The 21,537-nt window shown below is 37.4% G+C and overlaps 1 protein-coding gene across 2 annotated transcripts in view; it reads right to left on the bottom strand.

Moving 5' to 3' along the window:
* Positions 1-21,537, bottom strand: part of UNC80 (unc-80 subunit of NALCN channel complex) — a 230,563-nt gene that overhangs the window by 101,088 nt on the left and 107,938 nt on the right. For both annotated transcript variants that reach the window (XM_024738362.1, XM_024738363.1), the window contains exons 25-27: positions 19,066-19,199; positions 12,921-13,086; positions 4,483-4,583 (exon numbers count right to left, since the gene is read on the bottom strand). In XM_024738362.1, the coding sequence (XP_024594130.1) occupies positions 4,483-4,583; positions 12,921-13,086; positions 19,066-19,199 (401 nt within the window). The remainder of the gene's footprint in view (positions 1-4,482; positions 4,584-12,920; positions 13,087-19,065; positions 19,200-21,537) is intronic.

Below are 21,537 nucleotides of genomic sequence, written 5' to 3'. Positions count from 1 at the left end.
ATACACAAAAATAAACTCAAAATGGATTAAAGACCTAAACGTAAGACCAGACACTATAAAACTCTTAGAGGAAAAACACTCTTTGACATAAACCACAGCAAGATCTTTTTTGACCCACCTCCTAGAGTAACGGAAATAAAAACAAAAATAAAGAAATGGGACTTAATTAAACTTAAAAGATTTTGCACAGCAAAGGAAACCCTAAAACATGACAAGACAACCCTCAGAATGGGAGAAAATATTTGCAAATGAAAGAACAAAGGATTAATCTCCAAAATATACAAACAGCTCATGGAGCTCAATATCAAAAAAGCAAACAATCCAATTAAAAAATGGGCAGAAGAGCTAAATAGACATTTCACCAAGGAAGATATACAGATGGGCTAGAAGTACATGAAAAGATGCTCAACATCACTGATCATCAGAGAAATGCAATCAAAACTACAATGAGGTATCACCTCACAGTGGTCAGAATGGCTATTATGAAAAAATCTAGAAACAATAAACACTGGAAAGGATGTGGTGAAAAGGGAACCCTCCTGCACTGTTGGTAGGAATGTAAATTGATACAACCACTATGGAAAACAGTATGGAGGTTCCTTAAAAAACTAAAAATAGAACTACCATATGACCCAGCAATCCCACTACTGGGCATATACCCTGAGAAAACCATAATTCAAAAAGAGACATCTATCCCAATGTTCACTGCAGCACTATTTACAGTAGCCAGGACATGGAAGCAACTTAAGTTGTGCGGTCCGGGAAGATCCCACATGCCGTGGAGCGGCTAGGCCCGTGAGCCATGGCCGCTGAGCCTGTGTGTCCGGAGCCTGTGCTCCGCAACGGGAGAGGCCACAACAGTGAGAGGCCCTCGGACTGCCAAAAAAAAAAGATTCAGGCACCTCAGTGTTCATAGCAGCACTATTTACAATAGCTAAGACATGGGAACAACCTAAATGTGCACTGACAGATGAATGGATAAAGATGTGGTATGTATATATATATATATACACACAATGGAATATTGCTCAGCCATAAAAAGAATGAAATAATGCCACTTGCAGCAACACAGATGGGCCTCAAGATTTTCATACTAAGTGAAGTAAGCCAGAGAAAGACAAATACCATGATATCACTTATATGTGGAATCTAAAACATGACACAAATGAACTTATCTACGAAACAGAAACAGACTCCCAGACATAGAGAACAGACTTGTCATTGCCAAAGAATAGGGGATGTGGGGGAGGGATGGACTGGGAGTTTGGGATTAACAGATGCAAACTATTATAAACAGAATAGATAAACAAGGTTCTACTGTATAGCACAGGGAACTATAGTCAATATCCTGTGATAAACCATAATGAAAAAACATGAAAAAGAAAATATATGTATATATGTATGACTGAATCACTGCTGTAGAGTAGAAATTAACACAACGTTATAAATCAGCTATACTTCAATAAATTAAAAAAAGAGATTATAAACATCTTTTTGTTAATAAATGTGAATATTTGGATTAAATTAACAAATTCCTAGGAAAAAAAATCAGTTTGCCCAATCTGCTCCCTGGAGAAATCTTAATTATATTACATAAATTAAATCTGTAATTAATAACTTTCCTACAAAGAAATTTTTAGATCTAGAAGGTTCTACCAGTGATCCCTTCTAAATATTTAAAGAATAAATAACTCTGGTCTTACACAAACACTTCCAGAGGGTTAACGGTACACAAAACTAAAAAGCATTATTGAATAAAATTGAAGAGATCCTAAATGAATGGTGGAACACAAATTAATGGAGGATAGACCATTTTATACATTAGAAGACTTATTAAAGATTTTAATTCCTCAGTTTTAATGATCTTTGTATTCAAAGTAAGACTGCTGTGGAAGCTTTCTTATGGAAATTAACAAGGTGATTCTAATAGAAATGAATACAGCCAAGAATAGAACAGGCCACCCTGCAGAAGAACAAAGCTGGAGGATTTACACTTATGTGAAAAAAAGAAATCAGACACAATAGAGTACCCAGCATATGTCACCAATTATATGCATTTCAAAAACAGACAAAATAATTTTTGGTTTTAGAAGTGAGAATGGCAGTGACCAATAGCGGAGAGTAGTGGCTGGTTGAGGGCTCGGGTAGGGCTTCTAAGGTACTGCTAATGTTCTTCTTGAACTGGTGGTGGTTACACAGATGTGTCCATTTTGTGAAAATTTATTGAGCAGTACACAAAGATTTTATATGCTTTTTAATATGTAGGTTGGACTTCACTAAAAAGTTTACTTTAAAAACAGCTGCCTCAGAGATTCTCAAAATCAGCCAGTTCTGGAGATTAATCAGTTCCAAGGGCATAGCAATGTAAACACTGAGCGTGAAGTACCAGCCAGCCCTTTATCTGACCCTACCAGGAAGTCAGATTAAAATCAGAGGAGATGGAGACATTCCATATCTAAGACCAATAATAGTGCTGGCCTCTTCAATAAGTGGTGCTGGGAAAACTGGACAGCTACATGTAAAAGAATGAAATTAGAACAATCCCTAACACTATACACAAAAATAAACTCAAAATGGATTAAAGACCTAAATGTAAGGCCAGACACTATAAAACTCTTAGAGGAAAAGACAGGCAGAACACTCTATGACATAAATCACAGCAAGATCCTTTTTGACCCACCTCCTAGAGAAATGGAAATAAAAACAAAAAGAAACAAATGGGCCCTAATGAAACGTAAAAGCTTTTGCACAGCAAAGGAACCCATTAACAAGACGAAAAGACAACCGTCAGAATGGGAGAAAATATTTGCTAATGAAGCAACTGACAAAGGATTAATCTCCAAAACTTACAGGCAGCTCATGCAGCTCAATATCAAAAAACCAAACAACCCAATCCAAAAATGGGCAGAAGACCTAAATAGACATTTCTCCAAAGAAAATATACAGATTGCCAACAAACATAGAAAAGGATGCTCAACATCACTAATCATTAGAGAAATGCAAATCAAAACTACAATGAGGTATCACCTCACACCAGTCAGAATGGCCATCATCAAAAAATCTAGAAACAATAAATGTTGGAGACGGTGTGGAGAAAAGGGAACCCTCTTGCACTGTTGGTGGGAATGTAAATTGATACAACCAGTATAGAGAACAATATGGAGGTTCCTTAAAAAACTAAAAATAGAACTACCATAGGACCCAGCAATGCCACTACGGGGCATATATCCTGAGAAAACCATAATTCCAAAAGAGTCACGTACGACAGTGTTCATTGCAGCTCTATTTACAATAACCAGGACATGGAAGCATCCTAAGTGTCCATCAACAGATGAATGGATAAAGAAGATGTGGCACATATATACAATGGAATATTACTCAGCCATAAAAAGAAACAAAATTGAGTTATTTGTAGTGAGGTGGATGGACCTGGAGTCTATCATACAGAGTGAAGTAAGTCAGAAAGAGAAAAACAAATACCATATGTTAACACATATATATGGAATCTAAAAAAAAAAAAAAATTCTGAAGAACCTAAGGGCAGGATAGGAATAAATACGCAGACGTAGAGAATGGGCTTGAGGTCACGGGGTGGGGGGAAGTGTAAACTGGTATGAAGTGAGAGAGTGGCATGGACATATACACACTACTAAATGTAAAATAGATAGCTAGTCGGAAGCAGCCACATAGCACAGGGAGATCAGCTCGGTGCTTTGTGACCACCTAGAGGGGTGGGATAGGGAAGGTGGGAGGGAAATGCAAGAGGGAGGAGGTATGGGGATATATGCATATGTATAGCTGATTTGCTTTGTTATAAAGCAGAAACTAACACATCATTGTAAAGCAATCATACTCCAATAAAGATGTTAAATAATAATAATAATAATAGTGCTGGCAGTACCCTGCCAACTGTGGATCTCACATCATGCTTCCCGACCTTTCTTTTCCTTTCTTTACACCCAGGTCAAACCTTGAACTGTAGTCTGTGCTTGGGATTCCCTCCTGCCTGTGCCCTCTGGAGAGTCCTTTGAGGTGTGACCTTCATCATCTTAGAATCTCCGTGTCCTAGTTTACAATTTGATCTAATACAGACTCAAGACTGACACCATGACCTTGCTCTCAGCATTTGTGGTGACCTGTATAAAAGTGATCGTGATGCCTTGCCTTGTGTCACTCAGTCTCTCTTGACCACCAACCTGGCCTGATCCCTCAGGGTTTTTTTCCCTGACTTATACTGACTCACAAGCCGACTATAACTATAACAAAGCACCCTTGGTCCTAGATAAGCTTCAAATGAATATAATCCAGCAGAAGACCAATCTTAGTGAGTATCCAGAGGTTCAGCTGAAATAAAAGCCTATAATGTTTCTAATAGGCTGACATGATGGATGTTTTTAGTACAGTCTTTCATCCTACCTCCACAGATCTTCCCCAATGCCAAAGGAAATTGATCTCAGCGCTCTTTCTGAGATTCCTACTTACATGAAGCCATGACATGTTCCTGTGGTAATTTTCCTCCGTGCTGGCTGTACTCATTCCCTCTGGCTCAATGCTGGGCTCACTTGCACTCCAAGGACTCCCTTCTTCAAAAGAAAAATACCAAGAAAGGTTATATTGTTCTGTCTCCCTGGAGAGCATGTTGCTATGGTATAGTGGTCCATGCTTTTGAATCCTAGGGCAGACTACCATGGCCAATGGGTTACAGGGCATAGCATCGGCTTTAGTGGAGTAATATTAATAGGAGCTGTTCCCTTCACCACCAGCTGAACTGGCAATTACAAAGACATTTATGATCTCTGTTATGGTGGCTTCCGCTTTGAGATATGGGAGCAGAGAAAAAGAACAGAGTCAAGTCCTTGAATTGCTGAGATGAGCAAGTTATTGGTTGAGTGTGCCCAAATCCATTCCAGACTGCCCAGACCTCGCAGGTGTAGTTAAGTAGGGACACCAACCAACCTGCAGTGGCCACAAAGGGTGCTGCTACCTCCACTGCTGCTGTGACTACGGCTAGTGCTACTACTCTTAACACCACCTGGCTTTGCTATCAGAGCTATTTCAAAGATGGGTGGTGCCTTGGAAAGACTAAGGGAATTTGGAAGTAACTGTGCCCAACTGTGGACAACCCTTTGTCCAAACTCATCTCTGTAGGAAACTGTGAAGGAGACATGTCACAGGAATTCTCTACTCAGTATACTAGATAACAAAGCTTTGTCCTCAAATCTACAAGCTTTTCTGGGTATTTCCTACGACAAAACTATGCTTCTAGCTTGGATAGTTTGACTTAACTGGCTAGGCTACATTGATCAATTTAAATAATTAATTCAAATAATATTTTCCCCCAAACGAACTGATGGTACTCTTACAGCTCAGACCTGTAACAAAAGATGTCATAAGGTTTTTTCTATTGTCTCCTTAAAAAAATAAGCTGAATCTTAACTAACGCATAAATTAGCTATTTTCAAAGGCAAGGGTGGGTAGGTGTAGAAACATTTTCTATTTTAAACTCTCCTTGATTAAATATACTCAGCTTCTGTTTCAGCAGGCTAGATTGATAATTTATCCACATTTCCTGACTGACTTCTGAAACAACTTACTTAGAAAGAAGAATTTTACACTTTGGTTTTCATACAGGGACTGAAAGGCAAAGAATATGCACTTCAATTTTTAACCTAACATTTAAATTCTAGGCAGCTGGTGAGTCCTATCGGCAAGCCTGCTTAAGCTTTTTCTCGTCTACTAAGATGATGATGAGAGCCCATAGGACTAACACATTTGGGGATTCAGAGTCTCTTTGGGTCCTATAGTGACAATCTACAACTCTGATTGTATATAAATCTTATTCTCAGGAGTTTAACATACTTTACTATCATCCCTAATTTATCTTTAGAGCATCCTTTCACAGTAGGTAAGGAGTACACAGAATTATTCTCACTGGGTAGCTGGGGAAAACAAATCCCTGAGAAGTTAAGTGACTTGCTGAAGGTCACTAATTGTTAGATGTAGACAATCTTTCCTTTCTGAAATTTTGGTTGTTTTTACTTGGGAAATAGAGACTTTAGTTTATAGAAGACTTTAAGCCAGCTATTCCCAAGGGAATATCTACATTTTGCTTTAAAGGTCTTGATCAGAAGAATAAAGGCACAAAGATCTAGATTTCAAAAAACTGTCCTTGTCATTAAAATGTTTTCTTTCCCTACTGTAGACTCCATATGCTCCCTGCTCAAGCTGTGGTCCTTGAACCAGCAGCATCAACTTTACCAGGAAGCTTGTTAAAAGCGTAGAATCTCAGTCTCCCATCCCAGAGATGCTGAATCAGGACTGCGTTTTAACAAGCTCCCAGCTGACCCTGTGCACAGTAAGGCTGGAGCAGCCCTGCTCTGGAGGGCAACATAGCTTATGGACTAAACGAGTACTCTAACCTATGACTCTGCCCTCCATCTACTGATGTATCAGAAAATGGACTTGAGCTGTTTGGGGATTCGGTCTCTGTCTTCCTACCCGCCACGTCCCTGCACAGCCCACTCCTCTATGTTACCTAGGTCAGTGACAGTGTCCCTGCTCTGGGACAGCTGCAGCTTCTCAGCCTCAGACTCTGAGTCCTGCCGTGATAACTTGCTGCTCTTTAAGCTGCCGACCCGGCGAATGCTGGACAAGGAACCCCCCTTCTTCACCTGGAAACTGCAGGTTCCTTTAATCTGGAGCAGGCGGGAACCTCCTATCCTGATCTTCCTGCTAGGAACTGTATTAAAAGAATAAAATAGGGCTTTTTCCCCCTTAGTTCTCCCCAGCCAGCGTTAGAGCCAAGCTCTCCCCAGCTTGTCCCTGAACAGCCTCCTCTCTGCTGGCCGGGATGAGCAGCATGTCTGGACAAGGAGCTTCTCCCAAGCCCCAAGTCAGGCGGCTTTGTTAAGTGGGCAGGAGGCTGGGTCCACCACGAAGGGCTGGTGCAGCTTCTTTCTTGGACACACAGCTCATCAGTGCTGGGAACAACCTGCTCTCTCTTTGGCCCAGAATTCACAAGCATGAGCGCGCCCTCACCACGGAGTCCTCCGGGACCGTTAGTACATTCACACAGCATCAATGCTTGATTCAGCAGAACCACCAACCATTTGTTTTTGTTTTTCTTTTGAAATGGGACTGACAGACTTATGTGAGTTAGGGAAACCCCTTCATGGAAAATCCCTTCATTTGGGAATACCTCATTAAGAAATAAAAACAAGAGGCGCTTCTCTTCCAACAGTCGGCAGTGGGTTCCACTGAGCTCCTCAGCAAAGTCACTAAAAGATGTTTGCAGTGGGGTGCTTTGGGTGAACGTGAGTGTGAAATGGTTCCATTTTCAATGCACCTAATGATTTCATAGCATCCTCCTCTCAGTCAAAAGGTTGGGTGAGATATGAGTCCAAAAGTTGCAACACCCTGAATCAATCTTACAGTCTACATGAACCAAGAAGAACATGCATTACTCCTCTTTAGTGTTCTGGAAGAAACAGTCATCAGTGAGGAAAATAAAAGGGTAAAAGAAACACGTTCAACTTGAAACCTACATTTTAACCGTAAGCATCCATATTTCCCATAGTCATATCCACACCTTCTTTTTCTTTTGAGGACTTGGTGTTGTCACACATCGATATGGTAAGGGTGATTTAGAAAGTTTTTAGGGCTTCAAGTGATTATCAGGAAGGGGCTGTTTTTGTAAGGTTTCCTTCTTAAGACATGAACAAGATTTCTTACTAATTATTTAAGGCACAGCTATTAATATTTTAGTGCCAATCAGGAAGATTGCATTTTAGTCTCAAGTTTCTCACTCACAGGAGAGTTAGTCTGTGATAGAACTCATAGCGCTCCATAAAATGTTAATTAGTGCCATATAAAGGAGCCTAGATTCCTGTTGAATAATGTGAAATATTTAATCTCTGATTTACTCGTATGACTGAGAAAGACTAAGATTATCACCACTCAGCTGGCAAAGGCTTCATGGAGCTCCGTGAACACATCTGGATAGAATTTCACATCTAGACAGAAATTCTCACAGCACAGTTGAATACATCCCACAAAGACCATAATGCTCTATTTTAGTTATAGCACAAAACTCATCCACTGTATTTTTCAGTGTTATTTTTAGGTATAATTGAGACTTTATGACTTATCTGAAATGCATTTGAAACCGAATATACTTATCATTTTTAATGACTATTAATACAATTTATGTCAAAATAGATTGGGAAGTAGAGAAAAAGATTAAAGAAATAATTTAAAAATTTTTACAGAGGCACACTTTGGCATTCTTTGCCTGATTTCATGATATTTTTCAGCCTACAAGTACAGCAAAATAACCCCAGATTAATATGACATGAAAAAAAATTTAATTTTGAGAAACTGTTCTATCACCAAAGATAATTGGAGACATTTTATAGCACTGAAAAAAATAATGTTCAGAATTATGGCATTGGTTATTTACAAAGGACATAATATAGTTAGAATTCAGATTTGGTAAAGTACATGAAAGACATCAGTCGAGATTCTACACCACTGAAGTTTAGCCTTTATCTCCCTGACAACGAGAACTAGTATGAAAGCAAAACAAATTCATCTAAATTAGATAAAACATCTCTTTTCCTTTTTCTCTTACACCGCATATATCCATCAGCAAGTCCTGCTGATTCAACACTTCAAAAGAGCGTAGGATTTTGAAAGCCCTGTCACCTATTCCCTAGACTAATATAACTACCAAACTGCTTGCTCTTACCCCCACTCTAACAGCTTGACTCATCTTTTAAATACATAAATCATAAATACAAATATTATATCGCTTTTCTGGTCAAAACCTGACAACAACTCTCAGACACATTTAAATAGAATTAAATTTCTAACCATATCTACAGACCCTATTTATTTGCCCTTTGCCTGACCCTCTCTCCTACCACTCTTCCCCCAACTCATTCTGTTGCAACCTTGTTGTCCTTTTTGCCCTTCTTCACATGCCCCAAGTTCATTCCTGCATCGGAGCCTTGTTCTCACTGTTGTCTCTGTTTGGAAGACTCTTCTCTCAGCCCTTCACATGACTGGATCCTTAACATCATGCAAGTCTCAGCTCAATGACACTTAGGACTACAATCCTTCCTACTTCAGGTCGCTACCAATTCTCTGACCCTAACTTGTTTTCTTCATACTACTTATCTCTACTTGAAAGTCCAGAATTTAATGTTATTCACTATTAAGTTATTAACTATTAGCTAATATAAACTAAAATACCTGTGGGAAATTTTTCCTGTTCATTGCTGTATTCTAGGAACCTGTAATAGCGCCTGATATACAACAGGTGCTCAGTATATGACTGTTGAGTGATCACACATGTCTCGGTGTCTGTATTCTGGAATGCCAGTCTTAGTTTGTATCTGGAATATGGATAAAATGATCTGACAGATCTTGCTTGGAGATTTTAGGCAGACATTTTTAGTTCTAAGGATTATTTCATGTTAGTTTTCCTTTGTAGAATCCAAATTGTCCTCAAGTTATTTCAAGAACTCACATTTTTAGATGTTATACAAACAGATGGTATGAAATTTTAAATAAAATTTTAATAATCTGAGTTAGCAGGGTCCCTGTGGTCCCCATTTTCACATCAGCTTTAGCACCTGGTATCAGCTTATTGAAAGGATTAAGGAAGATTTAGGAATCTTCAGGAAGTTTCTTGCCAACTAGTAAAGGGCATTTTATGAATATGTTCTCATTTTATCTATACTTTTAGTTTTCTGCTCCTAATTTATTAAATAACTTTCATGTAATTACATAACCATTCTATGAAGAGAAAAATTATTAAGTATTTGTGTGTTTGAATATTAAAGGCAATTTACATAAATGATAATCATGAAATTAAAGTGTTCTTAAAAATTAATCTGAGGTTTTATTTTTTTAAATGGTGTAGAATTTACTCTGCTGAAATTTGACCATGTCAGTATTAGCAATTTTTATTTCAACTACTTTAAATAATAACTAACATAATAATTTTGAATGGGAAAAAATCCCTGTGGGATATGTTTAAAAGATGGGAGTTTCACAGAATCATGGACATAGAGAACAGAATGGTAGTTGCCAAGGGGTAGAGGGTTGGAGGAGGCATGGAGTGGGAGGCTGGGGTTAGCAGATGTAAGCTATTATATATAGAATGGATAAACAACAAGGTCCTGCTGTATAGCACAGAGAACTATACTCAATATCCTATAATAAACCATAGTGGAAAAGAATATAAAAAAAGAATGTACATATATATATAACTGAACCACTTTGCTGTACAGCAGAAATGAACACATTGTAAATTAACTATACTTCAATTAAAAAAATGTTGATAAAAAAGAAGGATGTTTCTCATCATATGCTGTCATCCTTGTCATAAGTAGTAGTATTTGAACAAACCTTGACTTGATACCTCTTCATACTCAGAAACTGCTAAAATTTGGCCAATCCTTCCCACAACATGGCTTCTGTTCACCATAAATTCAACACAATATAATTATTTGCATTTTTTAAATGCTGTGACAACAATCTGATCTTAAAATATTAAAAAATTTTTTTCAGAATATATCCATTCCTTACAACATTTTAAATATTTTAAATATGTTGTGTTTTCTTTATCTAGGGCTATTTCTTTTTTAAAAAACATATATATATTCTTTTCCAGATTATTTTCCATTATTGGTTATTACAAGATATTGAGTTTCTTCCCTGTGCTATATAGTGGGTCCTTGTTGTTTACCTCTTTTATATATAGTAGTGTGTATATATGAATCCCAAACTCTTAATTTGTCTCTCCCCACCCCCACCATCCCCTGTGGTAACCACGTTTGTTTTTCTATGTCTGTGAGTCTATTTCTGCTTTGTAAATAAGTTCATTTGTACCATATTTTAAGATTCCACATATAAGTGATATCATATGATATTTGTCTTTCTCTGTCTTCACTTAATATAATCTCTAGGTCCATCTATGTTGCTGTAAAAAGCATTTCATTCTCTTTTATGGCCAAGTAATATTCCATTGTTTGTATATATATATATACACATACATATACATATGCATACACACGCACACACGCACACACACACACCCCACATCTTCTTTATCCATTCATCTGTTGATGAACATTTAGGTTGCTTCCATGTCTTGGCTATTGTAAACAGTGCTGCTATGAACTTTGGGGTGCATGTATCTTTTCTAATTAGTTTTCTCCAGATATATGCCCAGGAATGGGATTGCTGGATCACATGGTAATTATTTTTAGTTTTTCAAGGAAACTCCATACTGTTCATAGTGGCTATACCTATTTACATTCCCACCAACAATGTAGGAAGGTTCCTTTTTCTCCACACCCTCTTCGGCATTTATTATTTGTAGACTTTTTAACGATGGCCATTCTGACCGGTGTGAGGTAATACCTCACTGCAGTTTTGATATGCATTTATCTAATAATTAGTGATACTGAGCATCTTTTTATGTGCCTGTTGGCCAAGCCTTCTTTGGAGAAATGTCTATATAAGTCTTCTGTAGGGCTATGTCTTTTGAGAATCATGCATTCCTTAAACTACCAAACATTTATGCAGTCACTGTCTGCAGAAAATATACCAATGGATAAAACTCTTTGACTCTTTTTACAAATATGCTGTTTTCTAGCGGAATTCATTAGAAAAACATTGAAGGATAATGAAACTTAAGAAAATAGAAAAATCAAATAGAGAAGTTAACAGTTTAAAGGAGCCTTTAAAGAGCAACTTAAAACTTTGCAATCTGTAACTCATATTTAGGATTTTCTGCGTGGATTTTAATCTAATGCTCATGATATAAATAAAAAAAACCAATGGTGACAATTATTTATTGTGTCCTTATTAGGTATCTGGTACTGAGTTTATGTTTTACTTGCAATGTCTCTTTTAAAGCTTTCAACATTCCAATGTGGTAGGTGTTATTAATCTAATTTTACAGGGAAGAAAACTGGCTTAGAAGGTAAGCAACTTGGACAAGGCCACATAACTACTTTATTTCACCATTTTAAGATGCACATTTTTTTACATTTGAACATCTCTGAAATTGAGATTTGGCTTACAACTGATGACATCTTAAGATCACTAGAACCAGGTGGCAGTTGGGACACATTTGCTATTGCTTGTGTTCATGTGAATATCTAAAGCACCAGCAACAAAATGTACAAAATGGGTGCCAGTGTCTTTTAAGTCCCAGGAACCAAATGATAGTTGGGTGGAGGAGTGGGTGGGATGGTAAGTCAGATGTGTTTGGGAACATTCCTGAAGCAGGGACTGAAGTAGGCTAGCTTCATACAGTTGCACGTTGGCTTGTGTAACTATCGCCAATAGCTTTACTTCTTTTACAGATTCATTTAAGAAGTGATGTGTTACTAACACAGAGGACATTATCACATATAAAAACACAGACACTGACAATTCTGAGTTGAAAAGTGATTAAGAATTTGATCTCTGAATTGAAGATGGTTTAGAAAACCTTTAACCAGTTTACCTGGCTGCACAAAGAATGATATAGACCGATAATAAAAATCTACATCTCATTACGTCTGAAAGTCCTCTTTCAGTAAGAATAAAGCACAAATTAAGTGATAAGAAAGTACTGCATAAGAGCTGAATGGGGAGTATTTTTCCTTTCTTATTGGTATATAAGATAATGGTTCATCTTACAACTAATGCCGTCTTAGATTCAACGGGATATGGAGAATTGCTGAGCCGGAATTAGAGTCTCTCTGACTGCAGAGTCCAACTCCTAACTAGCATGATTGCCTACCTCATTGAGTCAACAACAGTTTTGGACTTCTTTCAGTGCACAATTCTGCAGTTTAGACCCGAGACCAAATATCCCATGAGAAACCCTGAAACGTGAATTAATTTTTGCTTATGCATACCTTTCTTCTCCTCAACACCTGCATCTGATTTGAGGGTGTGGCTACTACTGTGAAGGGAATCTTTTGAGTCTTCATTTTCATCCAGGACACCAGCAAAGCTGATCTTCCTCTCATATCTGTGCCGGTCCAACTCAGGATCCAAACGAAGTCGGCAGCTCTCCAAGTCCTGAAATGTCAGTGAGGAGCACATGGATGCTGGCATCTCCCCAGCACTGCACTGGTCTTCCGGCATCCTCTCACTGTTGTGGCCTCTCCCGTCGCAGAGCACAGGCTCCGGACGTGCAGGCTCAGCGGCCATGGCTCACGGGCCCAGCAGCTCCACGGCATGTGGGATACTCCCGGACGGGGGCACGAACTCGTGTCCCCTGCATCGGCAGGTGGACTCTCAACCACTGTGCCACCAGGGAAGCCCCCTCCCTCGATTTTAAGCTGCACATAACAGCATTTAAACAGCCAAATTTCCCTCTATCTAATGCCAGGTTTAGACTGGGGTCATGAAAATGTCTTCCTTAATCCACAGGTTAAGGATTCAGTCTCACAAGACTGTCCCCACTTCAGATATCAGTTGTAAGCCCAAGTTGTTACCTGTGCTTCTAACCAACTGGTTATAAATTGAAGGTTCCAACAACACCCCTCCTCAGGTTCAATTAATTTGCTAGGGGGGTTCATAGAACTCGAGAAATATTTTGCTTACTAGATCACTGGTTTATCATAAAAGGATATAATCAGCAACAGCTAGATGGAAGAAATGCACAGGCCAAGGTATGGGGTGATGGTGCCAAGCTTCCATGCCCTTTTCAAGGGCAGCGCACTCCCCAGTCTTCACGTGTTCACCAACCAGAAGCTCTCCAAACCCTGTTCTTTTGGGTCTTTATGGAGGCTTCATTACATAGGCATGATTGATAAAATCGTTGTCACCTGGAGGTGAGGGGATGGGACTGAAAGTTTCAATTTTCTAATTATTTGGTTGATTCATCTGGTGACCAGCTGATCCTTAGGTAATCTAGAGGCATTCTACAAGTCACCTCTTAACATAACAAAAGACACCTTGGTCACCCTCCCGACTTAAGAAATTCCAAGGATTTTAGGAGCACTGTGCCAGAAACAGGGATGGAGACCAAACATATATTCTTATCATAAATCACAATATCACACAACAGAAGTAGAAAACAAGGTGATGTTGGAGTTAAATCCTGAGGATTAAGTAAAGTTAGCTCTGCAAACTGGTAGGGAAACCAGTTTGGTTTCCTCTTAAGAAACCTCAGGGGTAATGGCCAGAGGTTTAAAACAGGATCATGCGTTGGAGGAATCTCTCACTCTCTCTTAGGAAGACTTCATGATCCCAAAACTGAAAATAAGCCTTGGGGAGTTTAAGTATTTAGTAGGAGTTTGGCCTGTGAGGCCCCAGTGTGGACATTTACCTGTTCTGTAAATGGAGACTCGCTCATGCTGAAGATCATAATTAATCATTAATCTATGAAGCGCTTTCAGACTTGATAAATGAAAAATATATAAAATGCTAACTTTATTTTTATACAGCATTTTTTCTAGTTATGACATAATAATCCCTCAGATTCAAGTAGTTTGAAAAACAAAAACTATTTTGAAAAACCCAGTTTGTACCAAGATTAAAATCTTATGCTTTTACCTATTATTAATAAATGAAACTTTAGACTCTACATATCGTTTCTTCTTTTCCCTTTGAATTAAGAACAGAAGTTATACTTGGGTACTCAGAAAATTATATCACATCTAGAAAAATAAGGAACCACATGGAGTCTATTTAACACTGTCAAAAAATATTCTAGGAATATAATTGTTTCTCTGAAATTAATCCCTTTTAGGAAAAAAAATAACCTAACTACTTTCCATTTTGGTAGCCAGATTTAATTAGATAAGTTTCTTAGGTGGGACAAAAAGTAATAAAATAACAATTCTGATTATCAAAAATAGTTCTCTCTTCCAACTTCTTGTATCTACTAGTCAAAATCCTACTTAATCTTTCAAAGTTACATTCAAATGTGATCTCATCCAGGAAGGCTCTTCAGATTTTTCCAGTCCCTTCTTTGGCCAACCCTGGCCCTCTGCTCCTTTCTTAAGTGTGTTGTTTACGTGTTGGTTCTCCTGTTACAACATAGTCATCTCTGCATCACCCCCACTCCCACCTCTGCATCCATCACACCACCTTGCTTACAGCCTTACTCTCAAATTTCAGACTTGATAAATGAAAAATATATAAAATGCTAACTTTATTTTTATACAGCATTTTTTCTAGTTATGACATAATAATCCCTCAGATTCAAGTAGTTTGAAAAACAAAAACTATTTTGAAAAACCCAGTTTGTACCAAGATTAAAATCTTATGCTTTTACCTATTATTAATAAATGAAACTTTAGACTCTACATATCGTTTCTTCTTTTCCCTTTGAATTAAGAACAGAAGTTATACTTGGGTACTCAGAAAATTATATCACATCTAGAAAAATAAGGAACCACATGGAGTCTATTTAACACTGTCAAAAAATATTCTAGGAATATAATTGTTTCTCTGAAATTAATCCCTTTTAGGAAAAAAAATAACCTAACTACTTTCCATTTTGGTAGCCAGATTTAATTAGATAAGTTTCTTAGGTGGGACAAAAAGTAATAAAATAACAATTCTGATTATCAAAAATAGTTCTCTCTTCCAACTTCTTGTATCTACTAGTCAAAATCCTACTTAATCTTTCAAAGTTACATTCAAATGTGATCTCATCCAGGAAGGCTCTTCAGATTTTTCCAGTCCCTTCTTTGGCCAACCCTGGCCCTCTGCTCCTTTCTTAAGTGTGTTGTTTACGTGTTGGTTCTCCTGTTACAACATAGTCATCTCTGCATCACCCCCACTCCCACCTCTGCATCCATCACACCACCTTGCTTACAGCCTTACTCTCATTTTATTCATCAGTCTGCTCTTCATATATGTGAACTGTGCTTTGCTTCTGATTCTTTAACTTTAGGAGCATTTGGAATCCAGCAGTGTATTATTTATAACCTCACTTGTTAAATCCAGTTGATACAGTTGGTACAGATTCTAGCACAATCTTGTACAAAAGCATCCAATATGTTGTTTTCCCTAATGAGTGAATATAGATGTACAGAGACTTCCTTACTGCCTTTTACTTTATTATTATGGACTCGTCTTGGCGTTGGATGGGAATTAATTTAATTCCATGTCGCTTGGTCATCAGTTATTGGTTTTACTAATTCAACAGGAAAACATTTTAACAGACCAGCAGTTTTATAGACAAAATTATCTAAAAAATATTTCTTTGTTTGCAAGTTTGGAAGTTAACAATCAGAGAAAAATTGATTGCTATGCTTTTTATGATAAATATTGTAAAAAGGCTTTTTCCTTTTTTAGATATTATTTGTATGGTTCACAAAAAGAGTGAATAAAAATGCTACCATAAGTTGTTTTTTTGGGGGGAAAAACACATTAAGTTGCATCCAGGGATCTATCTGGGAAACAATTTGTTAAGTTGGTAAAAATATGGTTTTAGCAACATTTTAAACCCTTTTGATATCATTTTTCCTTTTCTCTTACCGTCATTCCCCACCAAACCAGTGAGTGGTCTCCTGAGATTTCCTGACCCTATCAAATTAACCTTTAGTTATTGTATTTTAGGCTCTTTTGCTTTCTATTCCACACTTTGGATATAACTAGGACTTTATTTATTTATTTTTTTTGCGGTACAGGGGCCTCTCACTGTTGTGGCCTCTCCCGTTGCGGAGCGCAGGCTCAGCAGCCATGGCTCACGGGCCCAGCCACTCCGCAGCACGTGGGATCTTCCCGGACCGGTGCACAAACCCGCGTCCCCTGCATCGGCAGGCGGACTCTCAACCACTGCGCCACCAGGGAAGCCCATAACTAGGACTTTTTCAAGCAAACAAATATTTCACAGGGAAATCTCTTTTATCTTGAAAATGGCCTTATGACATTTCTATCAGAAAGACTTTTTCTTGGTAGAAAGTTTATGTTCCCTATCTTCTCCCATCCTCAAATCTCAGATCCCAGGATATTTATAGCTTCTAATGTGATTTTTCTGACTTATACTTTTATTATTCTGTACATTAGGGTAGCTATTTATTTTTACTGCTGTTAAAAATGTTACTGAATAAAACACCCCAAAGATCTATAAATACTCTTACAGCAAGTGCTTTGTTAAAACTTTAGAATATTTCATTTTGATGGTATTTATGCTTAGCTTCTTAGATTCACCATTTAGAACAATTTCTTAAAAATATATTTCAAGCATTTATAGTTTCTGTGTTGGTAAAAGTTTATGATACTGTTTTTTCTACAATAGTTAAAAAAATGTGATTTGAGTTTTCTTTATCATCAGCTGTAGTTAGATAGGTTAAACATGAGAAAGCATCTTTCCCATTTATTTTATAAAGGTCACATCCCAATACAATATATGAACATATACTTGACAATGAAAATCCTAGTTTAATGAATAAAAGATTTGTGAGACCTAGTTAAAGGCAATGAAAAATTTCCTCTTATTAACTGAATGACTGCAGCCTCTGTTTTAGTTTAATTTCTTGGCATTTTCTTCTAGATAGCCAGTTGATTATACAGTCATTTTTAAAAGATTTGATTAATTTTCTTAAAAAATGAAATGTGTTACAATAATAAGGAATATTTAAACTATAGCTTTATAGTGATGAAAGAAAGAACAAAAATAAGTGACTCAAGTTTCAAGATTCTTATGTTTTAAAATCATATAGGTCAAAATAGTGACCGTTAAAAATCTGTAAATTTAAAAGTAGATGTGTTTCTGTGCTTTTATGAAGACTTTGATACAATTAGAATGTTGATAGAATAACACTGACAGAGGCCTACAGATCAGACTTGACTTTAAACTAAACATGTGTTAAGTGGCAGCCTTGATTTGATTTTATAGAATAGTCTCAATATAATAATGAAGGTGACAATTCAGAAAAATCAAGGTTCAGGATAACATGAAATTAAGTAAGGGCAGTAAGAAGAACTCTCTTTTTCAGTATTTAAAGGGCGCAGTTTCACAGGCCACATGTCGGTATGTTTCTCTTGAAAACATATTTTACCTATAAATATTTCCATTTTATGTTTTAGAGTGTGAGGAAACAGGCTGTCCAGACATTGGAAAATCAGAGTTAGAGGCACTGTTCAGGAATACCAGAGCACTGATTTTTTGTCCCGTTCCCTCCCCTACCTGCCCTCTGGAACTAGGTTATGGCCTTGTTCGTGTTGAGTTTGGTCAAAAAAGCAGGAGAGCTGGTGGATTGTAAAATTCACCTACATGGAACCACACAGATCGTTAGTGTACCAACTGTTCTGGTTGAATAGTATAAATCTGTGTAAAGGGGGAAAGAAGAGAATTTGGTTCCTCAGCTCTAGTTGGATAATGCCTATGACAAAAGAACCACTGGAAACTTGGTGCCTGTTAGGGAACAAAGGGCCAAGGAAAATGGGCTCTGAGGTGTGCCTCTGTCCCAAATGCTCTGTGATGACTCCTGGCTCTTGTTAGAATTTGTATCCTAAGTTAAATAAATCAGACCCTGATGGTACAGGGGTGTGTGTGTATGTGTGTGTGTCTGTGTGTTTCCATGCGTGCGTGTGTGCATGCACACATGTTCTTTCTCTGCCTATCTGTATCCACAAGAAATACTGCAGAAATAAAATATATGTTCAGAGGCATTTACATGCTAAAGACTTGAGTCTTTTCGCCCTTAGTTTAAATGAGAAAATTCATTGGAGGCACATGAATTTATGAGTTGTTAGTATGCAAAAAAAATCTATCAGTGATTCCTGGAAAATGCTGGCCATTAAACTCGTAGTTTGCAGAGTAAAGGAACCTGGAGGTTCTCAGACATTCCTAGGTTAACTGACAGTGGTCAATCAAACATCTTACCCAGTAGTACCATCTTTAGTGATTTCAAGGTCAATTTTAGTTCTTTTTTTTAATAGATAAAAGAGATTTTCTTTTTATATATGAAAATCCCTCGGTTGAATTTTTAAACTATGTGATACATTTGGTATTTGAGGAAACTGTGAATACTCAAAGTCTAGCCACATGGTTGGACTCTCCAAGTAGCCTCATTATTAATATGTTTTACGTACCATCAGAGGCTCAGTGCGTGGTCTGGGCAGGCAAGAAAAGGTCTCTCGCAGGAAGGTGGTAATCTCCAGGAGAAGCTGGCATGCTGCCATCTTCAAGGCAAAGGGGCAGCCACATTTAGAGGGGTTCACAGTACCTATGGAATGAAAGAGTTCTTTTACAAGCAAACAAACCAATAAAAATCGAGAGGCACAGTTTGATGGACATAGCTACACATGTGTAAAATCAAATTGCATATGAGAATGTTACCTATACATGTCCAAAATGAAACTGCAAATGAGGATGTTTCCTGTACACGTTCAATTTACCCGGTCCCTTTAGCATAATCTATGCATTACAATACACCTCTCTTTTGCTCCATTTTGCAATTCTATAATGAATGCCTCAGTATTAAAATGTCAATCAATAAGAATTAAATTATTCTCCTCAAGGTATCATAGAGTAACAAAATGCAGCTCCACTAGACTGGAAAGCCTTTTAATGAAAACAGAAACAGAAAGCAGTCCTGCCAGATTTTCATATCGTTATTCAATCAGATTTAGACAAGGTACAGAGCCGTGAACTAGATTTCGAACTACAAAAATCCTGTCAGCTCACTTTGTGAGAGACGTCTGTCTTGATGTTCTTAGAGCAGTGAAGTTGTTTCAGCTTTAGCCCAGATGTGTTTCTGTAGCATAAACTAGGATTACTTACTTGGTCACCTCTATTATACTGTTTATACAAGTTAGCCTGTCATATTAAGGAACAGCTACACTAGAATACGCAAATATTCTCCTTTGCTTTGAAGAACACCAGTCTTTGAATAAGTAAAACATTGCATCCACCATAGACCAACAAATGGATTTCGCTCTAAAGGCAGATAATGGCCAAGGGGACACCAGAGACTTTTAAATCCTCAGGTATAGGTCTCAGATACACGACATCACAAATCATGGAGAAATATATTGATTACTTATCAGTGTTCAGAAAAGAAAACCAAAGTCATGCCTCTCATAAAAGAAACAAAATAGTTATCTATTTCCAATGACTCAACTTATCACTAATCATTATATCGTTACACATTAACCTTCCTAAAAATATCTCTAAAATACTTCCTACTTGGCTTTCTTAATTGAATATAATATATAATTCATGGTTTATATTGATAGTAGGTAGAATTATGGTCTTTCTGAAGATATCTGGCTATTTCTTCTCCATGAAAACCATTATATTTTCTACAGAGGTACTATGTGGCTGGGAACATTGCCTCTTATTAAGAATGAAAACAACAAACTCCTCTAGAATTTCCAGACTGATACTTACTGATACCATAATTATTTTTAAAATGCAAAATGAGCTATGTATTGACTTGAAAGTGGAACTAAAGCAGACATTCCAATCTTATATTCCGTGGAGGCTACATGACTCTAGAAATTGCCTAGATTGCAACTGTTTTTAAAAAATAATTGAACACTAGATATTTAGTATAAACTTCCAGATCTGTCCTTGCAATCTTGAGGATATCACTTAGTTTCTTCTTGTCAGTCCTATAGATGAACTTGGTTTTAGTCCAGGCTCTCTCATAATTATCATCTGAAATATTCTGTTATAATGAACGAGTATTGACTTATAAATAACCTCACCAAAAAACTAATATACCATGCATACCATATTGGCCAATGATACTTATGTGGTCTCATGGAGATCTGAGATCATTTTGGCCTATGAAGATACATCCATCTAAGGTTGCTTTGGCTCTTCTCTGTTCTGAAGGACCCCTAGGAGATCCAGGGCAGTTTGGGGATATCTCCTGGCAGGCTTAAACTAGGTTCTGTGATTTCTGGATAATCTTCAAGTCCTCTTACAAATCAGACCCAATACTATGAGTCATTCTAGGATAGCCTAGACTCTTATGAACTTGAGGGAATCTTTGGGGCCAACTTCCATCATTACGCTAAAAGACTAATGTCAGAATTTGGTATTTTGTCAACAGCTAAGTCAAGAAGATTTCTCTGATTTGATATGGGCTAAGGAAGAGCAAAATGATGAAAATTGCAAAAAAAATTACTGGTATGAAAGTGGAAAAGAAGACGATATGTTTTCTGTTATTATTATATAGTTCTGTCCAATGTTATATTCTAGCCATCCTTTTACATTTCATGCCTATAAGGATGAAGTAGGTTTGGCATCACTTAACTAAGGACAATCCATAAGACATCATCAGGGAGTCTGAACTTGAAACCACTAAGAAAGGTCAAAAGGTAGAGGCTTCAATGTCTTCATCAGATAACAATATTAATTCCAAAACTGTCCTGACATTTGATATTCCATAAAAGGCAGTGGTACACATACACACAAGCTTGTATGGTATAGAACACACATATGCACAAAATGGTGTTGAGAAGGAGGTTCAGGAATCTCTTCGTCTCTATTCGTCTATGATGGGACTCAATTATACTTTTAATAAATAAGTACAATACATCAAACATTCACAG

The sequence above is a fragment of the Neophocaena asiaeorientalis genome, unplaced genomic scaffold (genome assembly GCF_003031525.2).
Source record: "Neophocaena asiaeorientalis asiaeorientalis breed wild unplaced genomic scaffold, Neophocaena_asiaeorientalis_V1.1 scaffold258, whole genome shotgun sequence".
In the NCBI taxonomy this organism is placed as follows: Eukaryota; Metazoa; Chordata; class Mammalia; order Artiodactyla; family Phocoenidae; genus Neophocaena; species Neophocaena asiaeorientalis.
The sequence above is the reverse complement of the archived record's forward strand: the minus strand, read 5'-3'. Positions and strand labels throughout refer to the sequence as shown.